Source organism: Plecotus auritus (assembly GCF_963455305.1).
Source record: "Plecotus auritus genome assembly, chromosome: 4".
NCBI lineage: Eukaryota > Metazoa > Chordata > Mammalia > Chiroptera > Vespertilionidae > Plecotus > Plecotus auritus.
In genome coordinates this window covers 19873647-19893967 of record NC_137775.1, presented here as the reverse complement: position 1 = coordinate 19893967, position 20321 = coordinate 19873647, and the positions used below count along the sequence as shown (strand labels likewise).

Here is a 20321-nt window from a genome sequence, read left to right as displayed (position 1 = left end):
TGCCTTTTTGTCTTGTTGATGGTTTTCTTACCTGTGCAAAAGCTTTTTAAGTTGATATAGTCCTATGTATTTATTTTTGCTATTGTTGCCTTTGCCCAAGGAGACAAATCCAAAAAAATACTGCTCAGACCAATGTCAAAGAGTTTACTGCCTATGTGTTCTTTCAGGGGTTTAACGGTTTCAGATGTTACATTTAAGTCTTTAATTCATTTTGAATTTATTTTTATATGGTATAAGAAAGTGGTCTAGTTACATTTTTTTACGTGTTATCTGCCCAGTGTCGTTTTACACCATTTATTAAAGATACTGTCTTTTCTTCATTGTATATTCTTGCCTCCTTTGTCATAGATTAGTTCACCATCTAGGCTTGTGTTTATTTCTAGGCGCTCTATTCCAGTCCATTGATCTATGTTTGTTTTTGTGATAGTACTATACTGTTTTAATTACTTTAGTTCCGTAGTATAGTTTAAAACCAGGAAGTGTGATACCTCTAACTTTAATCTTCTTTCTCAAGATTGCTTTGGCTATTCAGGTTCTTTCCTGGTTTCAGATATATTTAGGATTTTTTTTGTTCTAGTTCTGTGAAAAATGCTTTGGCATTTTCATAGGGATTGAATTGAGTCTATAGATTGCTTTGGGTAGTATGAAGTTTTAATGATATTAATTCTTCCAATCTGTGAGCACAGTATATCCTTCCATTTATTTGTGTCTTCAGTTATTTGCATCAATAGCTTATAGATTTTGGAGTATAGATGCTTTACATCCTTGGTTAAATTTATTTCTAGGTACTTTATTCTTTTTGATGCAATTGCTAATGGGATTGTTTTATTAATTTTTTTCTTATAGTTCATTATTAGTGTATAGAAATACAACAGATTTCTGAATAATAATTTTGTATTCTGTAATTTTACTGAATTCATTTATCAATTCTCATAGATTTTTTTTAATATATTTTATTGATATTTTACAGAGAGGAAGGGAGAGGGATAGAGAGCTAGAAACATGGATGAGAGAGAAACATCGATCAGCTGCCTCCTGCACACCTCCCACCGGGGATGTGCCCGCAACCAAGGTACATGCCCTTGACCAGAATCGAACCCGGGACCTTTCAGTCCACAGGCCGATGCTCCATCCACTGAGCCAAACCGGTTTTGGCTCTCATAGATTTTTGGTGGACTATTTAGAGCTTTCTCTCTATATATAACATCATGTCATTTGCCAATAGTGACAATTTTACTCCTTTCTTTCCAGTTTGGAAAACTGCTTCTCTCTTATAAGGAACTTGTGGATTACATTGAGCCTACACAGATATTCCTGGACAATACTGCTGCATCAAATTCCTTAACTTAAGCCAGCCGTGGGCAAACTACGGCCCGTGGGCCGGATCCGGCCCGTTCGGCTGTTCTATCCGGCCCGCGGATCCGAAAGAGCGGAGGGTTCTCTTGCTCTTCCCTCCGCTCCTTTACTTTGAATTTATATTAGTTCACACAAACACTCCATCCATGCTTTTGTTCCGGCCCTCCGGTCCAGTTTAAGAACCCATTGTGGCCCTTGAGTCAAAAAGTTTGCCCACCCCTGAGATAGAATCATCAGCTACCTCCTGCATGCCACCAACTGGAGATCAAGCCTGCAACCTGGGCATGTGCCCTGACCAGGAACCGAACCTTGACCTCTTGATTCATAGGTCAATGCTCAACCACTGAGCCATGCCAGCCAGCCTGTAAAGTGTTTTATTAAAAAGTTGCTAATATTATTATTTCTTATCTACTAGTATATTCTCATGGTTCACCAAGCATCTCTAAAGTTTATATAAATTAGTTAAGTGGCCATTTTACATCATGCAGAAGGTTAAATAACACTAGGTTTTGACCAACTCAGCCTCTGATTCTTTCCCCAGACTGTTGTGTTTGTCATCCTTTGACTTTCTGCTGAGATCCATGGACCGTTAGTTTATATCAGCTGTGGTTGTCAACAAGTAAAGAGCTAATTGACTATTTCATTATGGACGCAAAGAACTTGTATGTGATTTTAACAATCTATTGTGCTCATGTGGCGATTTCTTAGTGAACTCTTCTCTGAGCTATTTAGTTTAGGCAAAAGAAGCTTTAAAAGCACATAACCTAATATTACAAGGAATCCTATCTAATAAAGAGGGAATATGCTAATTGACCATCACTCCATCACAAAGATGGCTGCACCCACAGCTGAGGCCAAGTTCCCTTAAGGAGCCTTAACGAGCAATCAGCAGGGACCTGAGGCTACACCCTCCTCCACCCCCTTGGGGCTTGACGGGGACCTCAGGCTGTGCCCCCGACCCCAGCACCAGGCCGGGGGACCTCAGGTCGCACCCCCTGCCCAAGCACCAGGCCAGGGGACCTGAGGCTGGGCCCCTCTGCCTGCAGGGCTTGACAGGGGACCTCAGGCTGTGCTCCCCACCCAGTGGGGCTTGACAGGGGACCTCAAGGTGCACCCCCAGTGCTGGGTTGGGGGAACGCAGGCCACACCCCCCACCCAGCGCGGCTTGACGGGGGACCTGAGAGTGCGCCCCCCTGCCAGTGGGGCTTGATGGGGGACCTGAGGCTGTGCCCCCCTCCCGGTGCCAGGCCGGGGGACCTAAGTCTGCACTCCCCTGCCTGGCGGGGCTTGACGGGGGACCTCAGGCCATGTCCCCCAACCAGCAGGTCTTGACAGGGGATCTCAGGCTGTGTCCCCCACCTGGAGGGGCTTGACAGGGGACCTCAAGGCACTCCCCCCGCCCCATCTGGGGGACCTTAGGCCACGCCCCCCATCCTGGCGCTGGGCCAGGGGACCTGAGGCTATGCCCCCTGCCTGGTGGGGTTTGACAAGGATGGGACTGGCTGGGCCTGGATCTAGCCCAATGCGGGGGACAGCCGGTTCTGGGTCTCCCTCGATTTTGAGGTGCATGTGGGTGGGCGGGAACTTGACTCTGGGTCCCCCTTTTAATGTGCACGAATTTCGTGCACCGGGTCACTAGTCTATTATATGGCTCTTCCAACAAGTCTTCTCAGGTGATTTCAATACATTGAATAATCAAATGAAAACACAACTCCAGGATTGGCAGGTATCACAGTCAACGAGAGGCGCGTTATCAAGAGTAAATTACTTCACCAAAAGCCTGGTCAAGTAAGGAGTTCAAGCTCCGAAAGTTTACACCTCAGACCTTTTCTTCTGCCAGTCACAACCACCACTTTCTTTAAGATCCAGCTCAGGCAGTGCCCTGGGCCGTCCTGGATCTGTCTCTTGCTTCAACAGTGTTTGGATGGAACAGACCCAGGGACACCCCTTCTCCCAGCCTCCAGCCGCTCTCCTGCATCTTATCCTGTCACCACCTCCAGGACCAGCCAACACATCATGTTTTTTTTTCTACCTTAACCCCTTATTGCAGAACAACCATGAGCTCCCAAATGCGTCAGAATTATTCCACCGAGGGGGAGGCTGCGATCAACTGTCTGGCCAACCTGCCTCTGCGGCCTCCCACACCTACCTCTCTCTGGGCTTCTATTTCCACCAATGATGTGACTCTCGAGGCCATGGGCCGCTTCTTCCCCGGGTTGGCGGAGAAAGACAAGGGGGCTGAGCATCTCTTAAAGTTGCAAAACCAGCAAGAGGCAGCATTCCCTTCCAGGACAAGCTGAAGCCTCCCCAAGGTGAGTGGGCAAAACTCAGGGCGCCATGGGGGCCGCCCTGGCCTTGGGGAGGACCCTGACCCAGGCCCTCGTGGAGCTGCAGGCCCTGGGTTCTGCCCCCTCAGCTCTGGGACTTCCTGCAGAACCACTTCCGGGGAGAGGAGGTGAAACTCATCAAGAAGATGGGTGACACCTGACTCACCTCCGCAGGCTGCCGGCCCCCAGGCTGGGCTGGGCGAGTGTCTCTTCGAAAGGCTCACCCTCAAGCATGACTAGGAGCCTGTGGAGCCCAGAGGCCTTGGAGGGGCCCCTCTGCATCCCCCTGGTGTCTGGCTTTACCTGAGCCTCTCCCCAAAACTACTAGCCATTCTTTTAACCACCCTGAAGCCCTCTCCCATGCATTGGACCAAATGAAACAATAAAGCTTTTTGCAGCAAAAAAAAAAAAAAAAAAAAAAAATCTAGCTCAAAACTGGTCAACAAACCTTTTCCTCCAATGCCACTTCACTTAAAGTTGCAAAACCAGCAAGGAGGCAGCATTCTCTTCCAGGACGTGCTGAAGCCTCCCAAGGTGAGTGGGCAAAACTCAGGGCGCCATAGTTCAGCTTTCACAGAACTATGACCTAATAGTTCTGCTTTCACATTTAGGATATCACACACACACACACACACACACACACACACACACACACACACTCGGTTTTGTTAGCTCTTGTTTTTTTTTTTTTTTGTCTATTAAATGTAAACTGCTAATCCTCATGTCCCCCATAGGATAACTAGCACTGTGTTGCACACTTAATAAATGCTTGCAAATGACAAAATGAATTCTTTGCTTTGGTTAAAGAGGACTTCGGGACTGAAATGAGCCCCTATGTTTTTGTGTAGGCTTTAATGGTTCATTTTCTTGTCAGACATCCCCTGGTTATGAATGCTGTGGCAGCCCCAACAGTGTAAAGGGAGGATTTTATTGGAGAACATTTGAAGGATTAGAAAAATCTCCAGAGCTTGGGAAGCACCACATTTTGAATCCAGTATTCTGTTTCATTCTAACTCAAGACCAGAATAAGCAGAAAAGAATGATGGCAAGACCCACACAGGGTTCCCCACGTAAAGCCAGCCCCCACCCCCGCCAGGAGTGAGTGGGAAGAAGGAAGGAGCATGATCATTAGATAATTTCTGATTCCGCATTTCTCAGTCCGCTGTGTTAGTTCCCCTCAGGCTGCAGCTTTGCATGTGAGCTCCTAACCCTGCAAAATGTACTATTGAAAGCATGACGTATTTCCTTAGTCTTAAGAGTTAGTCCCTTTCTTGTATTTTTTTACTAAAATAATAAACAAACACACGGATAATTTGTCCATTCAGACCAACAAAATTCAAACAGGATTCCATGGGATGCTGTCTACCTGGTGCTCTTACACCACTTTTTCTATAATGAACCAGGGACAGGGGTGAGGGGCAACTTTTCTTTTGGCTTGGAAATTACTCACTAGCATAAAGGATGACTAAGGTGCCACATAGTGTCCCAGAGAAGTTAATTTATCAAACACTTACAAGGGTACCACGGAGGCCAAACATTTATTTTCCATTAGAGTTCAGTCTTTGATTAACATCATTAGAGTAGGCTTTTTATTTTTATTTTTTAAAATATATTTTTTATTGTTGATAGTATTATAGATATCTCTCCTTTTTTATTGATTTCAGAGAGGAAAGGAGAGGGAGAGAGAGGTAGAAACATCAACGATGAGAGAGAATCATTGATCAGCTGCCTCCTGCATGCCCCACACTGGGGATCGAGCCCACAACCTGGGCATATGCCCTGACCAGGAATCGAACCGTGACCTCCTGATTCATAGGTTGACGCTCAACCATTGAGCCACACTGGCCGGGCTAGAGTAGGCTTATTGAAAATCAGGAGAGTCTCTAAGGTCAGAATATACCAGCTCTGGAAGTGGCTGTCACTGTCCCATCCCTCCACCTCAATCCAATTTACACTTTTGTGATTGGCTTCCTTTTTGACCCAGGCTTGTTAATTATATCCAGCTGTAGGCAAATTGCTCTTCCAAATTGGCAACACTGTGCTTTCAAGCTGCTCGAATACATTTTTTTTTTCTTACTTGGATAAAACCTTTGGAGCATACACTTCTTGACTAGTGTTTCTGAACTAATCCCCAGTTATGGATATTTTAAAGGGTTCAGAGGATTTACAAAATAACTCTGATTTTAAGCACAATGCAATTCTTTCCATTTGATCCAAAATTACCTAGGAACTTAGAGGGAGAATAATTTTTCAGAGTCTTAGGCACAGTGCCATCACGATCCCACTTGTTCCTTAGATGTGCTGGTGTGGCGATCTAAGGAGTAACTGCCAGGCCCCGGCACCACGCCAGAGCAGTTGAATCTTCATTGGAAGATTCAAATACTCCAGAACAACAGCCTTTCAAAGGCGTCAGAAGTTCTTTGTTTTTGTTTTCATTTCTGTAAGTACCTGTTCTGCGCGAGGGCTATATTGTCAGAAATTCCCATCCCCTCACTTCCTAGAGGACCCTACTGAGAGCATATATAACCACGCAAGACAATTATTATAAGAAGTGCTTTTATTTTTCTTCTTCTTTTCTCCTTTCAAAGAGAAAATAAAAGCTCGTTTCCACCCACCCAAAAGGTTTTGTCTGATAGATTGACATTGAGGATTTTGACACTGAAACGAAGTATTTTAAGAGATGAGAATCAGGTACATAGGTGTTGGGGGGTTGGGGAAAATGAGATTCAGAATCAGAATATTCAGGTCAGAGTGACATCTCCACTATTGATCAGTGATATAACCTTGGCCAAGTATTTTAATCTCACTAAGCTTTTGTTTTTCTCATCATTTAAGTGAAATTAATAATACCATCTGCCAAATGCAGATCTAAATTCATGATTAGAGTTAATATGTGATAAATCTGCAATCAGAATACAAGTCCTCTTAAAAAGATATACTATAGCCCTAGCCCAGTGGTCGGCAAACTGCGGCTCGTGAGCCACATGCGGCTCTCGAGCTGCGGTTTGCTGCTCTGTTGACTAATAAGTTTGCCAACCACTGACCTAGACTCTCGATTCCAATAATTACAGGCTGTTGTTGTTCCTTGTGATTAAACCCCTATCCCAGTGGTCGGCAAACTCAATAGTCAATAGATCTGCAGTTTGCCAACCACTGCCCTAGCCGGTTTGGCTCAGTGGATAAAGCGTCAGCCTGCAGACTGAAGGTTCCTGGGTTTGATTCAGGTCAAGGGCACATGCCCGGATTGCAGGCTCAATCCCAACTAGGGGGCATGCAGAAGGATCAATGATACTTTTTCATCATTGATGATTCTGTCCCTCTCTCCTTCTCCCTTCCTCTCTAAAATTAATAAAAATATATTTAAAAAAGATATACTATAACCATATACCCCAAACAGTAGGAAACTAATTCTACATTTATTAATAACTATATCAATATTATGGCTATGGGGGTTGCTTTTCAGTCTTTTCTTAGTTCTGATCATGGTACATGTTGACTTTGACTTCTGATTATTTTTTCTAGTAAAATATGTGTAACAAAAATTACCATTTTAATTATACAGTTCAGTGCTGTAAATATTCTCATTGTTGTGCAACCATCACTACCATCCATCTCCAGACCTTCTCATCTTCCCAAACTGAAATTCTGTACTGTTTTCTGATTTGTAAAATTATTTATTTTCCTTTTTTGTTGAATTTATTGGTGTGACACTGGTTAAAAAAATTAGATCTTTTTTATCCAACATTTTCTCATTTTCCCACATTGTAACTTACTGTTTTTTTATAACCTTCATTTCTAGTAGCTGTGAGATATTCTATCCAGATAATGCTCATGAATCTGCCTGTTGTTGGACATTTATATCATTTCTATTTTTCTCTTTTGTAAAGGATAAATGTTGTGTACATAGCACTTCCCGCATTGTGGATTATTTACCTAGAATAGCTAGTAAATTAAAGAATATGAACATTTCAGTGATTTTTAAATGTATGTTGATCATTTTTTTCCTGTTATACCCAATTTCTATTGATTGATGCATTCATTCTTTCAAATAAACAAAGACCTAGTGAGTTCCTAATATTTACCAAGTAATATGTGAAAAACACATTTAGTCTCTGCTCAAATGATTTTAATCCACTCTGGCCAGCATTAGTGACAACCAAGGACAACAGGCTTGTTTTACTTGTTTAAAGTTTTATTGCATTTCTTTGATTTTTAGTCAGAAGATATCCTTGCTAGTGTGCTGATTCCTTTTGAGAATTTCCTTTCCCTCTCTGTTTCCTCCCCCTTACTTCTCACCCATATAAATGCTGTTGGGCAAATTACTCAATCTGTAACTTTGCTTCCGCATTGTCAAATCGGAGTAATAGCAGTAAGAATGTCATGGGATTGTGGTCTGAACTCAAGGAGACATTATATCTTCATGTTTCAATGATACATTATGCATCTTAAGTCAGTGCTTAGCACACTGTAAGCACTCTTAAACTTTACTTGTTCCTGTTTTTACTTCTAGGATAGAGAAAGTGAAATCAATCATCCATCAGTTGAGTCAGGAAATGGGTAAGATAAGAACCACGTGAACTTTGCTGTACCACTGTATGCCGATTTTTAAACAAGCTTTTTGTGTGTTTAAACAAACACATCTTCCTAAGTCATGAACTTCCTTCACCTTTCTTTCAAGAATAGAAGAACAGATTAACTAGTATACAGATGGTGACTTTTTGTTTGTTTTTCCTGAAGCATATTGTTGCTAAATGTTACAAAGTTCTGTTACGTCCTTCAAAAGAAAAATATATATCCTTCAGTTTTTTGTCATCTAGGATTTAGGAATATTCCTTAATCAAAGAAATAAGAACGGTGATGTATTGACAGTTATAGGCTAATTAATTTTTTAAAAGTCTATCGTGTGTCCTAAGGAAAAATGAACTTAACTATGCTGAATCAAATTGACAAGTGTCTGGCTAGGTTGCTAATGAGTCAGCCATAGACTCCAAATTCTGTTTAATGAAGCCTCTATTCTTTCCAATTAAAAAAAAAAGTCTTTTCCTTCCTGATTATATTTATCTATACACACATACATACACAGATACTAGTATATGTATATACATTCCAGTTTCTCTCTCTCTCTCTCTCTCTCTCTCTCTCTCTCTATATATATATATATATATATATATATATGTATGTATATATATATTTCAGCTTTATATGTAAACTGGAATATATGTATTGTATGTATTCCAGTTTTGTCATAATCCTAGTCATTAATAGAATATATTTAATTTGAATAAGGAATCTATGTCTTGGTAAATTATACTATATTAAATTGAATATTACATTGTGTTGATTTACAAAGGCTAAAGATAAAATGTCTGTGTAACTGACAGATGTCAATTAATAGATTGTTTTAGGAATTGTATATAAGGCATCAATATTCTGAATAAAAATTGTGCATTCAATTGTGATCTCAACTATTTGATATTTTACAAAAATGAATAAGTATGCACTATACAGTTTTTTTCAGAAGCAAGTAAAGTGTGGCATATGGTGAAGCCACTTGGAGCTGCTGGAGAAATAGACAACTGCAAAAATACTTTACTGTCATAATTGGCAAATAGCATTATTCCTTGCTGTTTTCAATATCGGTGTAAAGTCCTTTTGTTAAATACTTATGTCTTACATAGCTATTGGATATTACAAACAAACAAACCCCTTTTCCACTCCAGCAGACCTATGTGAAAGGAAAGGCTAGTAAAGCCCTGGGTTCTCAGGTTCTTCCTGAGGGAAGAAGTGGAAAGAGGCCGAAAGGTTTTAGAACAACAGCGAAGTCAGTGAAGCAGAGGGCAAATCCAAAAATTCTGCAAATGACAAATAAACCAGGAAGGAGACGTGCCAGCTGCTCACACTGGAAAGTTACCGTACGTTTATTTTGGTTCAAGTTTTATTTTTATAGGACTATGGAACAGTAAGTGTTCTATGGGGGAAGGTGTCTTGTTCCTTATACATGAATAAGAAGCAGTGAGGTATCCATGCAGGTGGATGTTTCTTTGGGTGCTCTACACCCTCCTCCCCCTTCCTACGCGCCGTCGCTCCGGTGGGACCTCCACCTTGGGACCTTGGGAACCTGACGCCAGCGCGCCTTTGCTGGGGCGGCGGCGATTTGTCTGCGCGGGTCCTCAGTGGTCTGGCCACACCGCTTACCAAACTCGCGCATCTCACACTCTGCTTTCTGGAAGTGGACGGCGAACCCGGCCGGGTCCCCTTTACCGCCCGCGCTCCCTCCGAGCGGCGGCGGGCGGCGGGGCCGGGCAGCGAACAAAGGCGGCGCGGGGCGCGGGGCGCGCGGCCCGGCTAGCGCGCGTCTCTCCGGCAGGAGGCGGCGGCGCCGCGCCCGAGCCTGCATTCCTCCGAAGCGCCCGGAGCCCGCGGGGCTACGTCACCCCCCGGCTCCGCCCCCGTCCCTCCCCGAGCAAAGTAACTCTTGGCTAACAGGAGCAGCCTCCTCCGAGCCATGGAGAGCTGCCGCCGCGGCCAACCGGCGACGCGAGCGACCTCGGCGCCCCAGAGGTAGTTTGGCGACCACTGAAAAGGGAAAAGTGCCGGCGGGCGGCTGGGGACTTCCCGCTCGCACCCCGCGAGGCCCGGCCGGCACCCCAGTCGTGGATTTCGCTGCGATCCTCCGGGCAGCTCTTTGCAAAGCTGCTTGAAACTTCTCCCAAAGTCGACATGGATACAGCAGCGGCGGCGCTGCCTGCTTTGGTGGCGTTCTTGCTCCTCTCCCCTTGGCCTCTGCTGGGGTCGGCCCGAGGCCAGTTCTCCGCAGGTGAGTGGCCCCGATGACTGCCCGGGCCCTGGAGGGGTGCAGAGGCTCCTCGCCGGGGCCAGGGCCAGAGGCTAGGACTTGGGGGAAGCTTTCTCGGCCCGGGGTCAGGGGGCACAGGGCAGAGGGAGAGATGTCCCCAGAGTTTGTGCCAGGTGGGACTCGGGGCCCCGGGCTGGGCGCCACTTGGCGCAGGTAACTTTTGTCTTCGCGACGCATTGTTCCTCGCTCCCGGCGCAGGCTGGCTGGGCTGTGCGGGAGTGAGTGAGACATTGCTTTTCCTGGGAAACTGGAAGCCTCGGTGTCCAGCGCAGGCTGCACGGAGCTGGGGAACAGGGGGAGAAAAAGTAGTTACGACTCCGAGGACGGCGACTCTGTTGCTCGTGGCGCACGGTTGTTGCTGTCTGCCACCTGGGTATTCAAAAACATTTCCCCGGGAAGCCATTGTCAGAAACGTGGAGGCTCCAAAGGACTGACCTCGGCGCGCTTTGCCAGGTGCTTTTTGTCCCGGGAATAACCTCCCCTGACTATTGTCTAACTACTTCCCGGTCCCTCCCCCAGTCTCTCTCCCCTCCCCCGGCGTCGGGCAGCTCCTGGCTTTGTCCTTTGCGTTAGGGCACTGAGCGGAGTAGGTTCCGTGTGTTCATTTCATGTTTTGAAATAGGAGCCTAAGGATCCACACCGAGCGGTCCTGGGCAGCGAGGACTGGGAGCTGGGTCCGGGAAGCCTGACCCCCGGTGTTGGAGCACAGCCATTCCCGGAGCGGGTCTGGGTGATGGGGACTGCAAATGATTGCCGCCCGCTAGGAGTACCCCAAAGGAGGGATGTGGCGCGGTCCCTAGGGTTACCTAGAACCCTTGGTAAAGCCACTTAGGAGAGTCCACGAAAACCGGTCTCTCCCGGTCCGGTCCTGTGTTCCCTTCCAGTTTTGTTATTCTTCCCGGTGGTTGCTTCTTTCGTTCTCTCCTCTGGGGGCTCTGGAGTTTCACCAGGTGGACGCTGGGGAGCGGGCTCCCGGGCGCCTGTCTGCTTCCCGCCGATCCTAGCAACTTTGTGGCCAATCCCCCCAGCACAGCCTTGCTGGCGAGCGCATCTGCTGCCTGTTTCGCGGTGCAGATGGAGACGCAGAGGTGGCCGAGGGGCGCTGGGGAAGACCGGGGAAGCAACAGCCGCGCTCCTGGCGGAGGCCGTAGGACGCGGAGAACCAACTTACTTTGCACACGTCTGTTTCCCTCGTGTTTTGGCTGCCCGGTTCCCAGGAAATAAACTCAAATGGTTGGGATCCGGAGTACTGTTTATTTCCCTTCCTTCCCCTCTCCCCTCTTTAGAACTCTATAAAAGGAGTTAGCGGATCCAGGCGTTGTTCACTCAGGCAGATTATGAAATGCAGCGTGTAGACGAAAAGCTATGTATATGGATGATGGATGCAAAGGACAGCCAGCTCTATGCAATGAATGAATGACCTGATGGCTTAATTTAATTCTTTCTGAAGTAAGCATTACTGCATGCACCTGTGACATATAATGCCCATTAGTATCGGAACCTGGAACCGTGCTTGATCTAAGTCATTGTATGCAGGCAAGTTGGAGTGGGTATTGATTTCTTCACCGTGTTTATCCCTGCACGGAGAGCCTATGCTTGAAAAAGCATGTAGTTTGTTAATTGAAAGTTTGAATTCTACCAGTTGCATGATTAAACTTACATGTATTCTACAGTTGCAACAGTTAATGTCTCAACAGCTGATGGCTGTATTTTCAGCAGTAAGGAAACTTTTCTTCTGTTTTCAAATGTTATTTACCCATTTTAACGAGAGAGTAAATATTAAATTTCCTCCAGCAGAATGTTCATCAGATATCTCTAATGAACAATTATTCCCCTAGACCTGCAGTAAAAGTAATTTGATTAAACATGCCTGGCTTTTCTGGAGAGACAAAGCAAAACATTTGACTTTATATTACATTTTAAGTAAAAGGATGAGCAATCCTAATATGCAGTATCCCCTGAACTGTATCTCAAAACTTTGCCATTCAGGATTTACAGATATGTCCAGAAATTAATGCCTTTGATTCCACAGTTTAAAGTCAGGTTGTGGATCTGCCTTTCTCCATAAATTAAAAGTTTATTTTGCAAAAAAAAAAAAAATGTTCATTTTCTGGCTATCATAAGTCATTTGGTGCCCTATTGTATTCAGCCTTTTGTCAGTCAGATTTGTTGCATAGACATAGATTGAGATTGGTGGTGTGCTATTTCTTGCTGATTTTCTGATATTGTTCTTTAAATGATGAACTTTTATTTTGAGAGACATTTAAATAAAAGTGCTTTAAAGTCTAAAATGAATATGTATTAACAGAATTTTAAAATAACCTGTTTCGTGTATTTTTCAAATCATACCCATTTAGGCCAATTTACCACTTTTAGATCATATCATGTGGTTTCTAATGTACTAAGTTTCAAAAGCAAATTTTGAAAAACTGAGGATTGTTTGATCTTTGATGTAGGTACTCATCCAGTATACTTTGTTTAATCACAAATTTAAGAATATTTTCATCATTGTGACTTCAGTCTTAGCATTTAGAGTTAAAGTGTAAAACTATTGCTCGGTGAGCCTCTTTCAAACCAGAACTGTCTATAAATATCAACTTATATTTACATTCTTTCAAGTTAATCTCTCACTTCAAATGACACCAGTGTCATATGTTACATCTGGGGAGACTGAGGCATAGAAGCACAAAGATGTATTGAAGTTTATTCACTGGGTTGTATAACTCTCATCTTTTGATATCATGATGTAAGAAAGTTTTCTGTACTAGGACTCTGATGACTGACAAACCCAGTCACAGATGTGGTAACTTAGAAACTCAACCTGCTCATCTATAAAATGGGGATAATAAAACGCATTCTGACCTTTCCACATGGTTTTGATGAAGGTCATATAAAATAATTTATGTGAACTGGCACTGTAAATTTTAAAGCATTATGCAGCTGTCTGGGTTGTAATCATACATTAAAGTAGCCATGTGCCTTGACTTCTGCCTTTACGTACTCCTGCACTATCTCCTAGTGAGTATAGGCTGTTCAGATAGTTTGTTTGTGTCCCACTTGGCCAGTCACTTATTTTAATCATTATTAAACATCAACATCCCAGATTGGCCAGGCCATAATTTCACAGTGAGAAAAATTATCTTTTAATTTTTATATTTTTACTTACCTCATGTAAATCTTTAGTTAAATCTGGGGAAGAGTCATTATCGACATCCCTATGTATTCTAGCTAATATATTTTAAGTCCATTTTCTTAGCTGTTTGTTCAAGTAACTGTTGGTTGTTGAGCTTTTTCATTTCGGCGTGGAGAAAAATATGCAGCTTTTTAGATGCAGTCTTACCAGTGACCTAGAGAGGGACTATTGTCTCTCTGGTATGATGTGAGCCTGGAGTGCAGCTCAGGATCCTGCCTTGAATCTGGTTCTGGCACAGCACACTGTAAGCAGACACTCACCGGACTCCTCAGTCCCTGCCACTGAGCCCGGCCCCTCTCCTAGGACCTGACTCCTCGATGTCTTCGTCGGTGAGGTTAATTTCTCTTACACGTATTTCCCACCAGGACATTCTATCAGAGACAGCTTGTATGAAGGTTTGCTTTTTGGTCTTCTGGTTTGGATTGGCCACAGTCCGTCAGTCTCTCAGTTCATTAAAACTCCAGATTCTCATCCTGAGCAATACAGTGTATCTGGTTATTTCCGGGGCCGGTTTTTGACTCCCTGGTCTTCTTATGTTCCACTCTGTTGATTTTCCTAGATTGCAAGATGTCATTCTGTGCCTGGCCTACCCAGACGGCAGAGGCAGCTCTGGCTGCAGTTGGGCTTTGGCATGTGTGCTGCTGACAGCTCTTCTCTTTGTATTCATAAATGTGAATTTCAAAGAAAAATCAGGCCCCGTGCCACTGCTCCCCTCTCCCACACTCCTTCCCATTCTTCTCCGGCAGCAACGAAGCCCCACGTGCACATACACAAAATCAGTCTTTTTGTTTTCACCAAATACCTTTTAGTGCTGGCCGTTCTTAAAATATGACTCAACCACTACCCAGAGCACACACCAATCCTCCTACCAGATCGTTCTTTTAAATATACTTTTATTGATTTCAGAGAGGAAGGGAGAGGGAGAGCGAGAGAGAAACATCAATGATGAGAGAGAATCATTGATCAGCTGCATCCTGCATACCTCCCACTGGGGATGGAGCCCGCAATCCAGGTATGTTCCCTGACTGGGAATTGAACCATGACCTCCTGGTTCATAGGTTGACCCTCAACCACTGAGCCACACTGGCCGGTCCTACCAAATCTTATATTTTTAGCAGTGATGGTTTGCTACACATTATTATGGCCTTTAAAATTTTAATTCATGTAATAGGGTCCTATGTAGAGAAACTGTGTTGTTGCCTTCTAGTCCTTTTGAAGTTCAGGGTTCTAGGTCTGCTCAGGGTGGTATTAAAGACGGTGTAAGTCGTGCTAAACAAGCATCTGCCCCTCAGAGGAACAGAAGATGCTGATGTCATCTGTCCGGTGCTGTTCCCATTTCCCCTACTTGCTCTTTATGCAGGTCCGGAAGTCAGGGATTCTGGAAGATGTAAGAGCAGGAAACAGTGAGAAAGTTTACAGATTGTTCTTAAAGGAAAAAACAAAGGATGCTGGGGTATGTGGGCACATGTGTGAGTGTGTGTGTTTGATCTTTAATTTCTAAAGAGGAAAAAAAAGACATATTTTGTCTTGTTTATTGGAATCATCCTTTGCCTTTGTCCAAACACTTTCATTTCTAAAAATTTCCTTCTGTGCATGCCTCTCAGACGCTTCCATTTGATCATGTATATTCGGATTGTGTTCCTCTATCAAATGGTGTTTCTCTTTGCCTAAAACAGTTATAATTGCTTTTGACTTGTTTTTTCATCAAAACTCATGTTTGTCATAGTTACTGAATAATGGTATTTTATCATATCTTGACATGTTTCAAACTGATATTTGATGACTAAGTAAGTAAGTACATCAATCAGGCTAATTTTCATTTCAATTAGAGCCAAAAAGAAACTTGCCCATCCATAAAATAATCTTTTAATGTCACAAAAGATGTATTTGTTTGTGCTTATATAGCTCTGAATGGAAGAGAAACTTTAAGTTCCTTTTAGTAAATGGGAATAGAAATTTTGAGTGCCACATTGCTGGGTATTTTGAGATACATGAGATAAGTTACATACAGCTTTGCTTTGGAAAACATTTTAAAAATTATGTTTGAATGTTTGATATCAATGCAAACTCTGGAGGTAGTTTATAAACTTTAAACTCCATCTTAATGAAAATGTGTTTATGAAAAATTTTCTTAAAGAAACATAGTTCCCCATATAAGGTTTTATTGGTTCCATAAAGATTCTGTTGTGAGAGCTATGTTTGCTTTCCTGTGGCATTCTGGTGGGAATTCTTTTGGTTTGCAGCTAATATTCTAGTAATAAAACTGGATTTGCATAATTAAAAAAACTCGGTTTTGTTGAGGGTTGTCAGATTGTTGAGATTCTGGGAAAACATCAGTTCGGGATGTAAAGATCGCATTGATCACGTGGTGGAACATGGCCATTTCCCCACTTAACTCAGTCTGAATGTTTTGGCATTCTTCTCTGTGTGTTGATAATCTATAAAAACTACAAGTGGCTTATTTTGTCACTTACCATTGTTTTAGGAGCAAATTAAGTAGTCCTTAATGAAATAATCCATGTTTCCACTTTATGAGATTGTAGAGCTCTGTTAGTAAAAATGATGAACAGGGCAGTGCTGGTAGAACCTTCTACAAGTATCATTCTAGAAATTATTTTACTAAGAGGAACTTGGAAATAAAGCCAAATAAAACAGTGCCTAGTTGAGTTTGTTTGCATTTATTTGCTGGGAAAGGTGAAAGATGTAAATATGTATTTACACACACACACACACACACACACACACACACACACATCTTAACAGTGATAGAACTTCATTGTCCAAAGGTTCAGGTTACAAGGAAGCTAAGGACATCTAGAGATGGGGTCAAGCCCCTATACTTATATTTTTGAAAAGAATATTGGACTTAATTATTTTCTGTATCTCATAGGTGAAAAAACTGAAATGGAAGATAAGTGAACTATGAGTACTATGCTCTACTTTTAATGAAAATATAATAAATCTTCTTCCAGATGGAAATCTATTTATATAAACACTTCCCAATGCAGCCTGCTCCTTAACCAGCTGATTGTAGGCTGCCTCTCCAAACCCGGTCCAGGGCAGCAGCTGACCAGCTACAGAAATACCCCTAATCCTTGTTTGGTAGTGGGGTGACTTAGCAGCTGTAAGTGGCAGGCTGGGCACAGGTCCTTGACATGATTCGCCTTAGGTCCGTGAGCAAATTCAAGAGTAGAGAGGAAGCCTTTCCAGGCGCCCTCACTGCCCACCTAGGGAGTGATAGCTGATAGCGTCATGGTCATTGGACCCCTCAATTGCAAAGGGCCCTAGACTTCTGCTACTTGAATTGTGTGGTTAGTGGACCAGCAGTATTCAAAGTTGTGATGGTCTTGTGATAGATGACCTGTCAGAGCCCACCCAGACTCTGCATTTTAATAAAATCTTCAGGTGATATGCTTGAACATATAATTTTGAGAAACACTAGGATGACAAAAAACACACACACACGCAAAACCAACTCAGCTTGAAAATAATTGCCACATGCACTTTACTGTAGAATTCTAAGAGTATTGTGAAAGGATTAATTATAACATGAAACAAATTTCCCTGGAATTATATTTCTGATCAGTATTTACTTAATTATAATTTAACACACCAAAACAACAATACTATGCAGGTTTTTAAAGAGTACGCGGACAGTTTTGAAAGAAGGATTTTTATAAGAGAATAAAAATAAAGCTAAGTAGTTTTGGTTATAAACTTGTTGTATAAGCATATTTGAAGGTAAGCCTATTATCCAAGGAGCCAAACATGATATATGCTAATCACTGATATGTGTTATTGATATGTTGATACAGAAAATAGTATTTTCTCTGATATTACTAGTAGCAGCAGTTTCTTGTTTTATATTTCTTTTTTTTTCCTGTCTTTTTAAAGTGTCTTTGTAATAAGGAACTCCTTGATAGGCCAAATACAGTGAATAGGAGTTAGAATACATTCACTATCACTGGTGTTCTTTTTGCTATGTTTTGTGTTCATATTTAAGAACAGAGATTCTTGTCAGTTCTCTCAAGAGAAAAATTATGATGTAATAGACAGTGCACACTATTCATGTCAAAACACAATTTTACTTGCATTTTATAGCTTGCTTTAGCATTCTTTTGGAAATGAATTCTCCCAGAAGACCTAATTGCCTTCTTATTAATGAGCCTGTAAGTGTGTTTTGCTACCATTTACTATTCTAAATGTGTCTACGTTTGCTGGTTGTTTCAACATTGAAGTCTGATTAAATCACGACCGCTCTATTTGTTTTTGCCATTTGCTAGCGATTCAGAAAATACTGGCATAAGACACGGTCATGGCAGAGACTAATGGAAAACAAGTAGTATAAATTAATGTTAACCCATCGTAGTTGGTTGTATTGTGCTGTTACTGGGAGCTGGAGTTTAGGGTTTGATACTGTAAATGAAAGCCTGCTTAAACTGTATTGTTCAAAACATGAAAACAATAGTTCTGGTTAATGAATAAATGACAAGGCAAGACTTTTTACACTGACCTATGTTAGATACTGGTGTTTAAAGGAAGAGGGTTTGCCAAAACCGGTTTGGCTCAGTGGATAGAGCGTCAGCCTGCGGACTGAAAGGTCCCAGGTTCGATTCCGGTCAAGGGCACGTAACTTGGTTGCGGGCACATCCCCAATAGGAGGTGTGCAAGAGGCAGCTGATCGATGTTTCTCTCTCATCGATGTTTCTAACTCTCTATCCCTCTTCCTTCCTCTCTGTAAAAAATCAATAAAATATATTAAAAAAAAATAAATAAAGGAAGAGGGTTCATTGTGGACAGATCAGTGTTAGAGAACTGGGTAATGGATAGGCGCTCTGAAAGGTACTTCCATATATGTTCGAGGGCCTTAATGTCTGAAGGCTTTGACTTGTTACTTTTTCTAGACTTTTGTATTAGTTCTCTGATTTTATTATTGTCAGCAATAATCCAGTTTACTTTTTCTCTTACACATTGGAGAGCAGAGATTTCCTGAAAGCAATTGCAAAAACAATGGAAGCTGCCACATATTGAGTGCCTACGACCTGCCAGGTCTTATGATCAATGTTTTACATAATTTTAAATTCTCATGATAATTATTTGATATTGAAAGCATCTTCATTTTGCAGATGGAGGCCAAGAGAGGTTAAGTAATAACTTGCCTTAGATGACAGCATGAGGATCTAGTAGAGCCAAATTCATTATTGAGTATTTCACATGTGTAACAATTAGACATGTTTTGGGTTGCATGTTGTCAGAAAGTGCAACCCAGACTGCTTGCAACAAAAGGGGAATTTATCGTGTCCTCCAGCTGACAGTCAAGATGGAGCTTAGGAGTTCACATAATTCCTGAGGATAACTATGGGACAATATAAGAAAAAACTGCTTGACTTAGGAGTTCACATAATTCCTTTGGGGACATGCTCTCTCAATGCCTGCTCAACTTAGTTCCGGGGGGGCTCCAGGAGCTTTGTTCTGAGGGCCCATATTTAGAGACCAGGTAGGTTCAACAGCTCCTAAGCCACAAGATCCCAGGTTCCAGTCCATTAGGAAAATATGAACTTATGTGCTGGTTGCACCTGAAAAGGCTCTGAGGTTCACTATGAATCAAGTAGATTGTGTGTCCAGCCCATGACTGAGGGAAAGTCCGTGTGCTGATTGGCTTAGTTTACTAGGATTTTGGCTTCAGTTGTAGGTCCTCAGCCAGGTCATATGGACTGATGTGGGGTAGGGAAGGGGTGGGTAAAGGGGTGAGGGGGGTGGTGCAGGAATTTGGATCAAACCATCAGTTGTCAACATAGAGGGGATTGGGTTGTGGAAAGGCAACCAAACTGCAGTCTGCTTGTTAAATAATGTGGGAGCCCTAACCGGTTTGGCTCAGTGGATAGAGTGTCGGCCTGCGGACTGAAGGGTCCCGGGTTTGATTCTGGTCAAGGGCATGTACCTTGGTTGGTGGCACATCCCCAGTGGGAGGTGTGCAGGAGGCAGCTGATGGATGTTTCTAACTCTCTATCTCTTTCCCTTTATCTCTGTAAAAAATCAATAAAATATATTAAAAAAAAATAATGTGGGAGCAATAAAAGCAAAGAAAGAGGAAGTTGCCACCTGTGAGTATTTATAATCCTGAGGGGAAGGAAGGAGATGGTAGGGAAAGATAGATCAGATGGTTCTCAGCTCTGGACCACTAGGTGGTAACATCAGGAAAACATGGTGGCCTCAGCCTTAGTCTCCAAGGGGAAGGGGCTGGAGGAGGAAGAGGCAAGTTGCACATGGGCGTTACAGATCAGCTGTTCATAACTTAGGGTTTTTTTTTTTTGGGGGGGGGGGTGGGTTCCTTTTAAACCCTGCTTTAAAGTACAAATTTTATTATATTCATTGTCTTAGTATTGATTAAGTCCAACATTAAAAATGGACAGAACTTTGCCCAAAGTCATACAGCTTGGAAGAACTTGAGTTCAAACTCAAGATTTCTATTTTTAGGTCATTGTTATTACCACATACACATTGTTTTTGCTTAATGGTAATTTATATAGATAATTGTTATTCAATGTCTTCTTTAATTATTTTGGTTTTACAATCTGAAGTTGTAAAA

General features: G+C 42.7%; 1 protein-coding gene across 15 annotated transcripts in view; it reads left to right on the top strand.

The window, feature by feature from the left end:
* The first annotated feature begins 10140 nt into the window (after positions 1-10140).
* Positions 10141-20321, top strand: part of PTPRK (protein tyrosine phosphatase receptor type K) — a 495891-nt gene continuing 485710 nt past the window's right edge. For all 15 annotated transcript variants that reach the window (XM_080664715.1, XM_080664718.1, XM_080664714.1 and 12 more), the window contains exon 1: positions 10141-10500. In XM_080664715.1, coding sequence (XP_080520841.1) covers positions 10404-10500 — 97 coding nt within the window. In that variant the 5' untranslated portion in view covers positions 10141-10403. The remainder of the gene's footprint in view (positions 10501-20321) is intronic.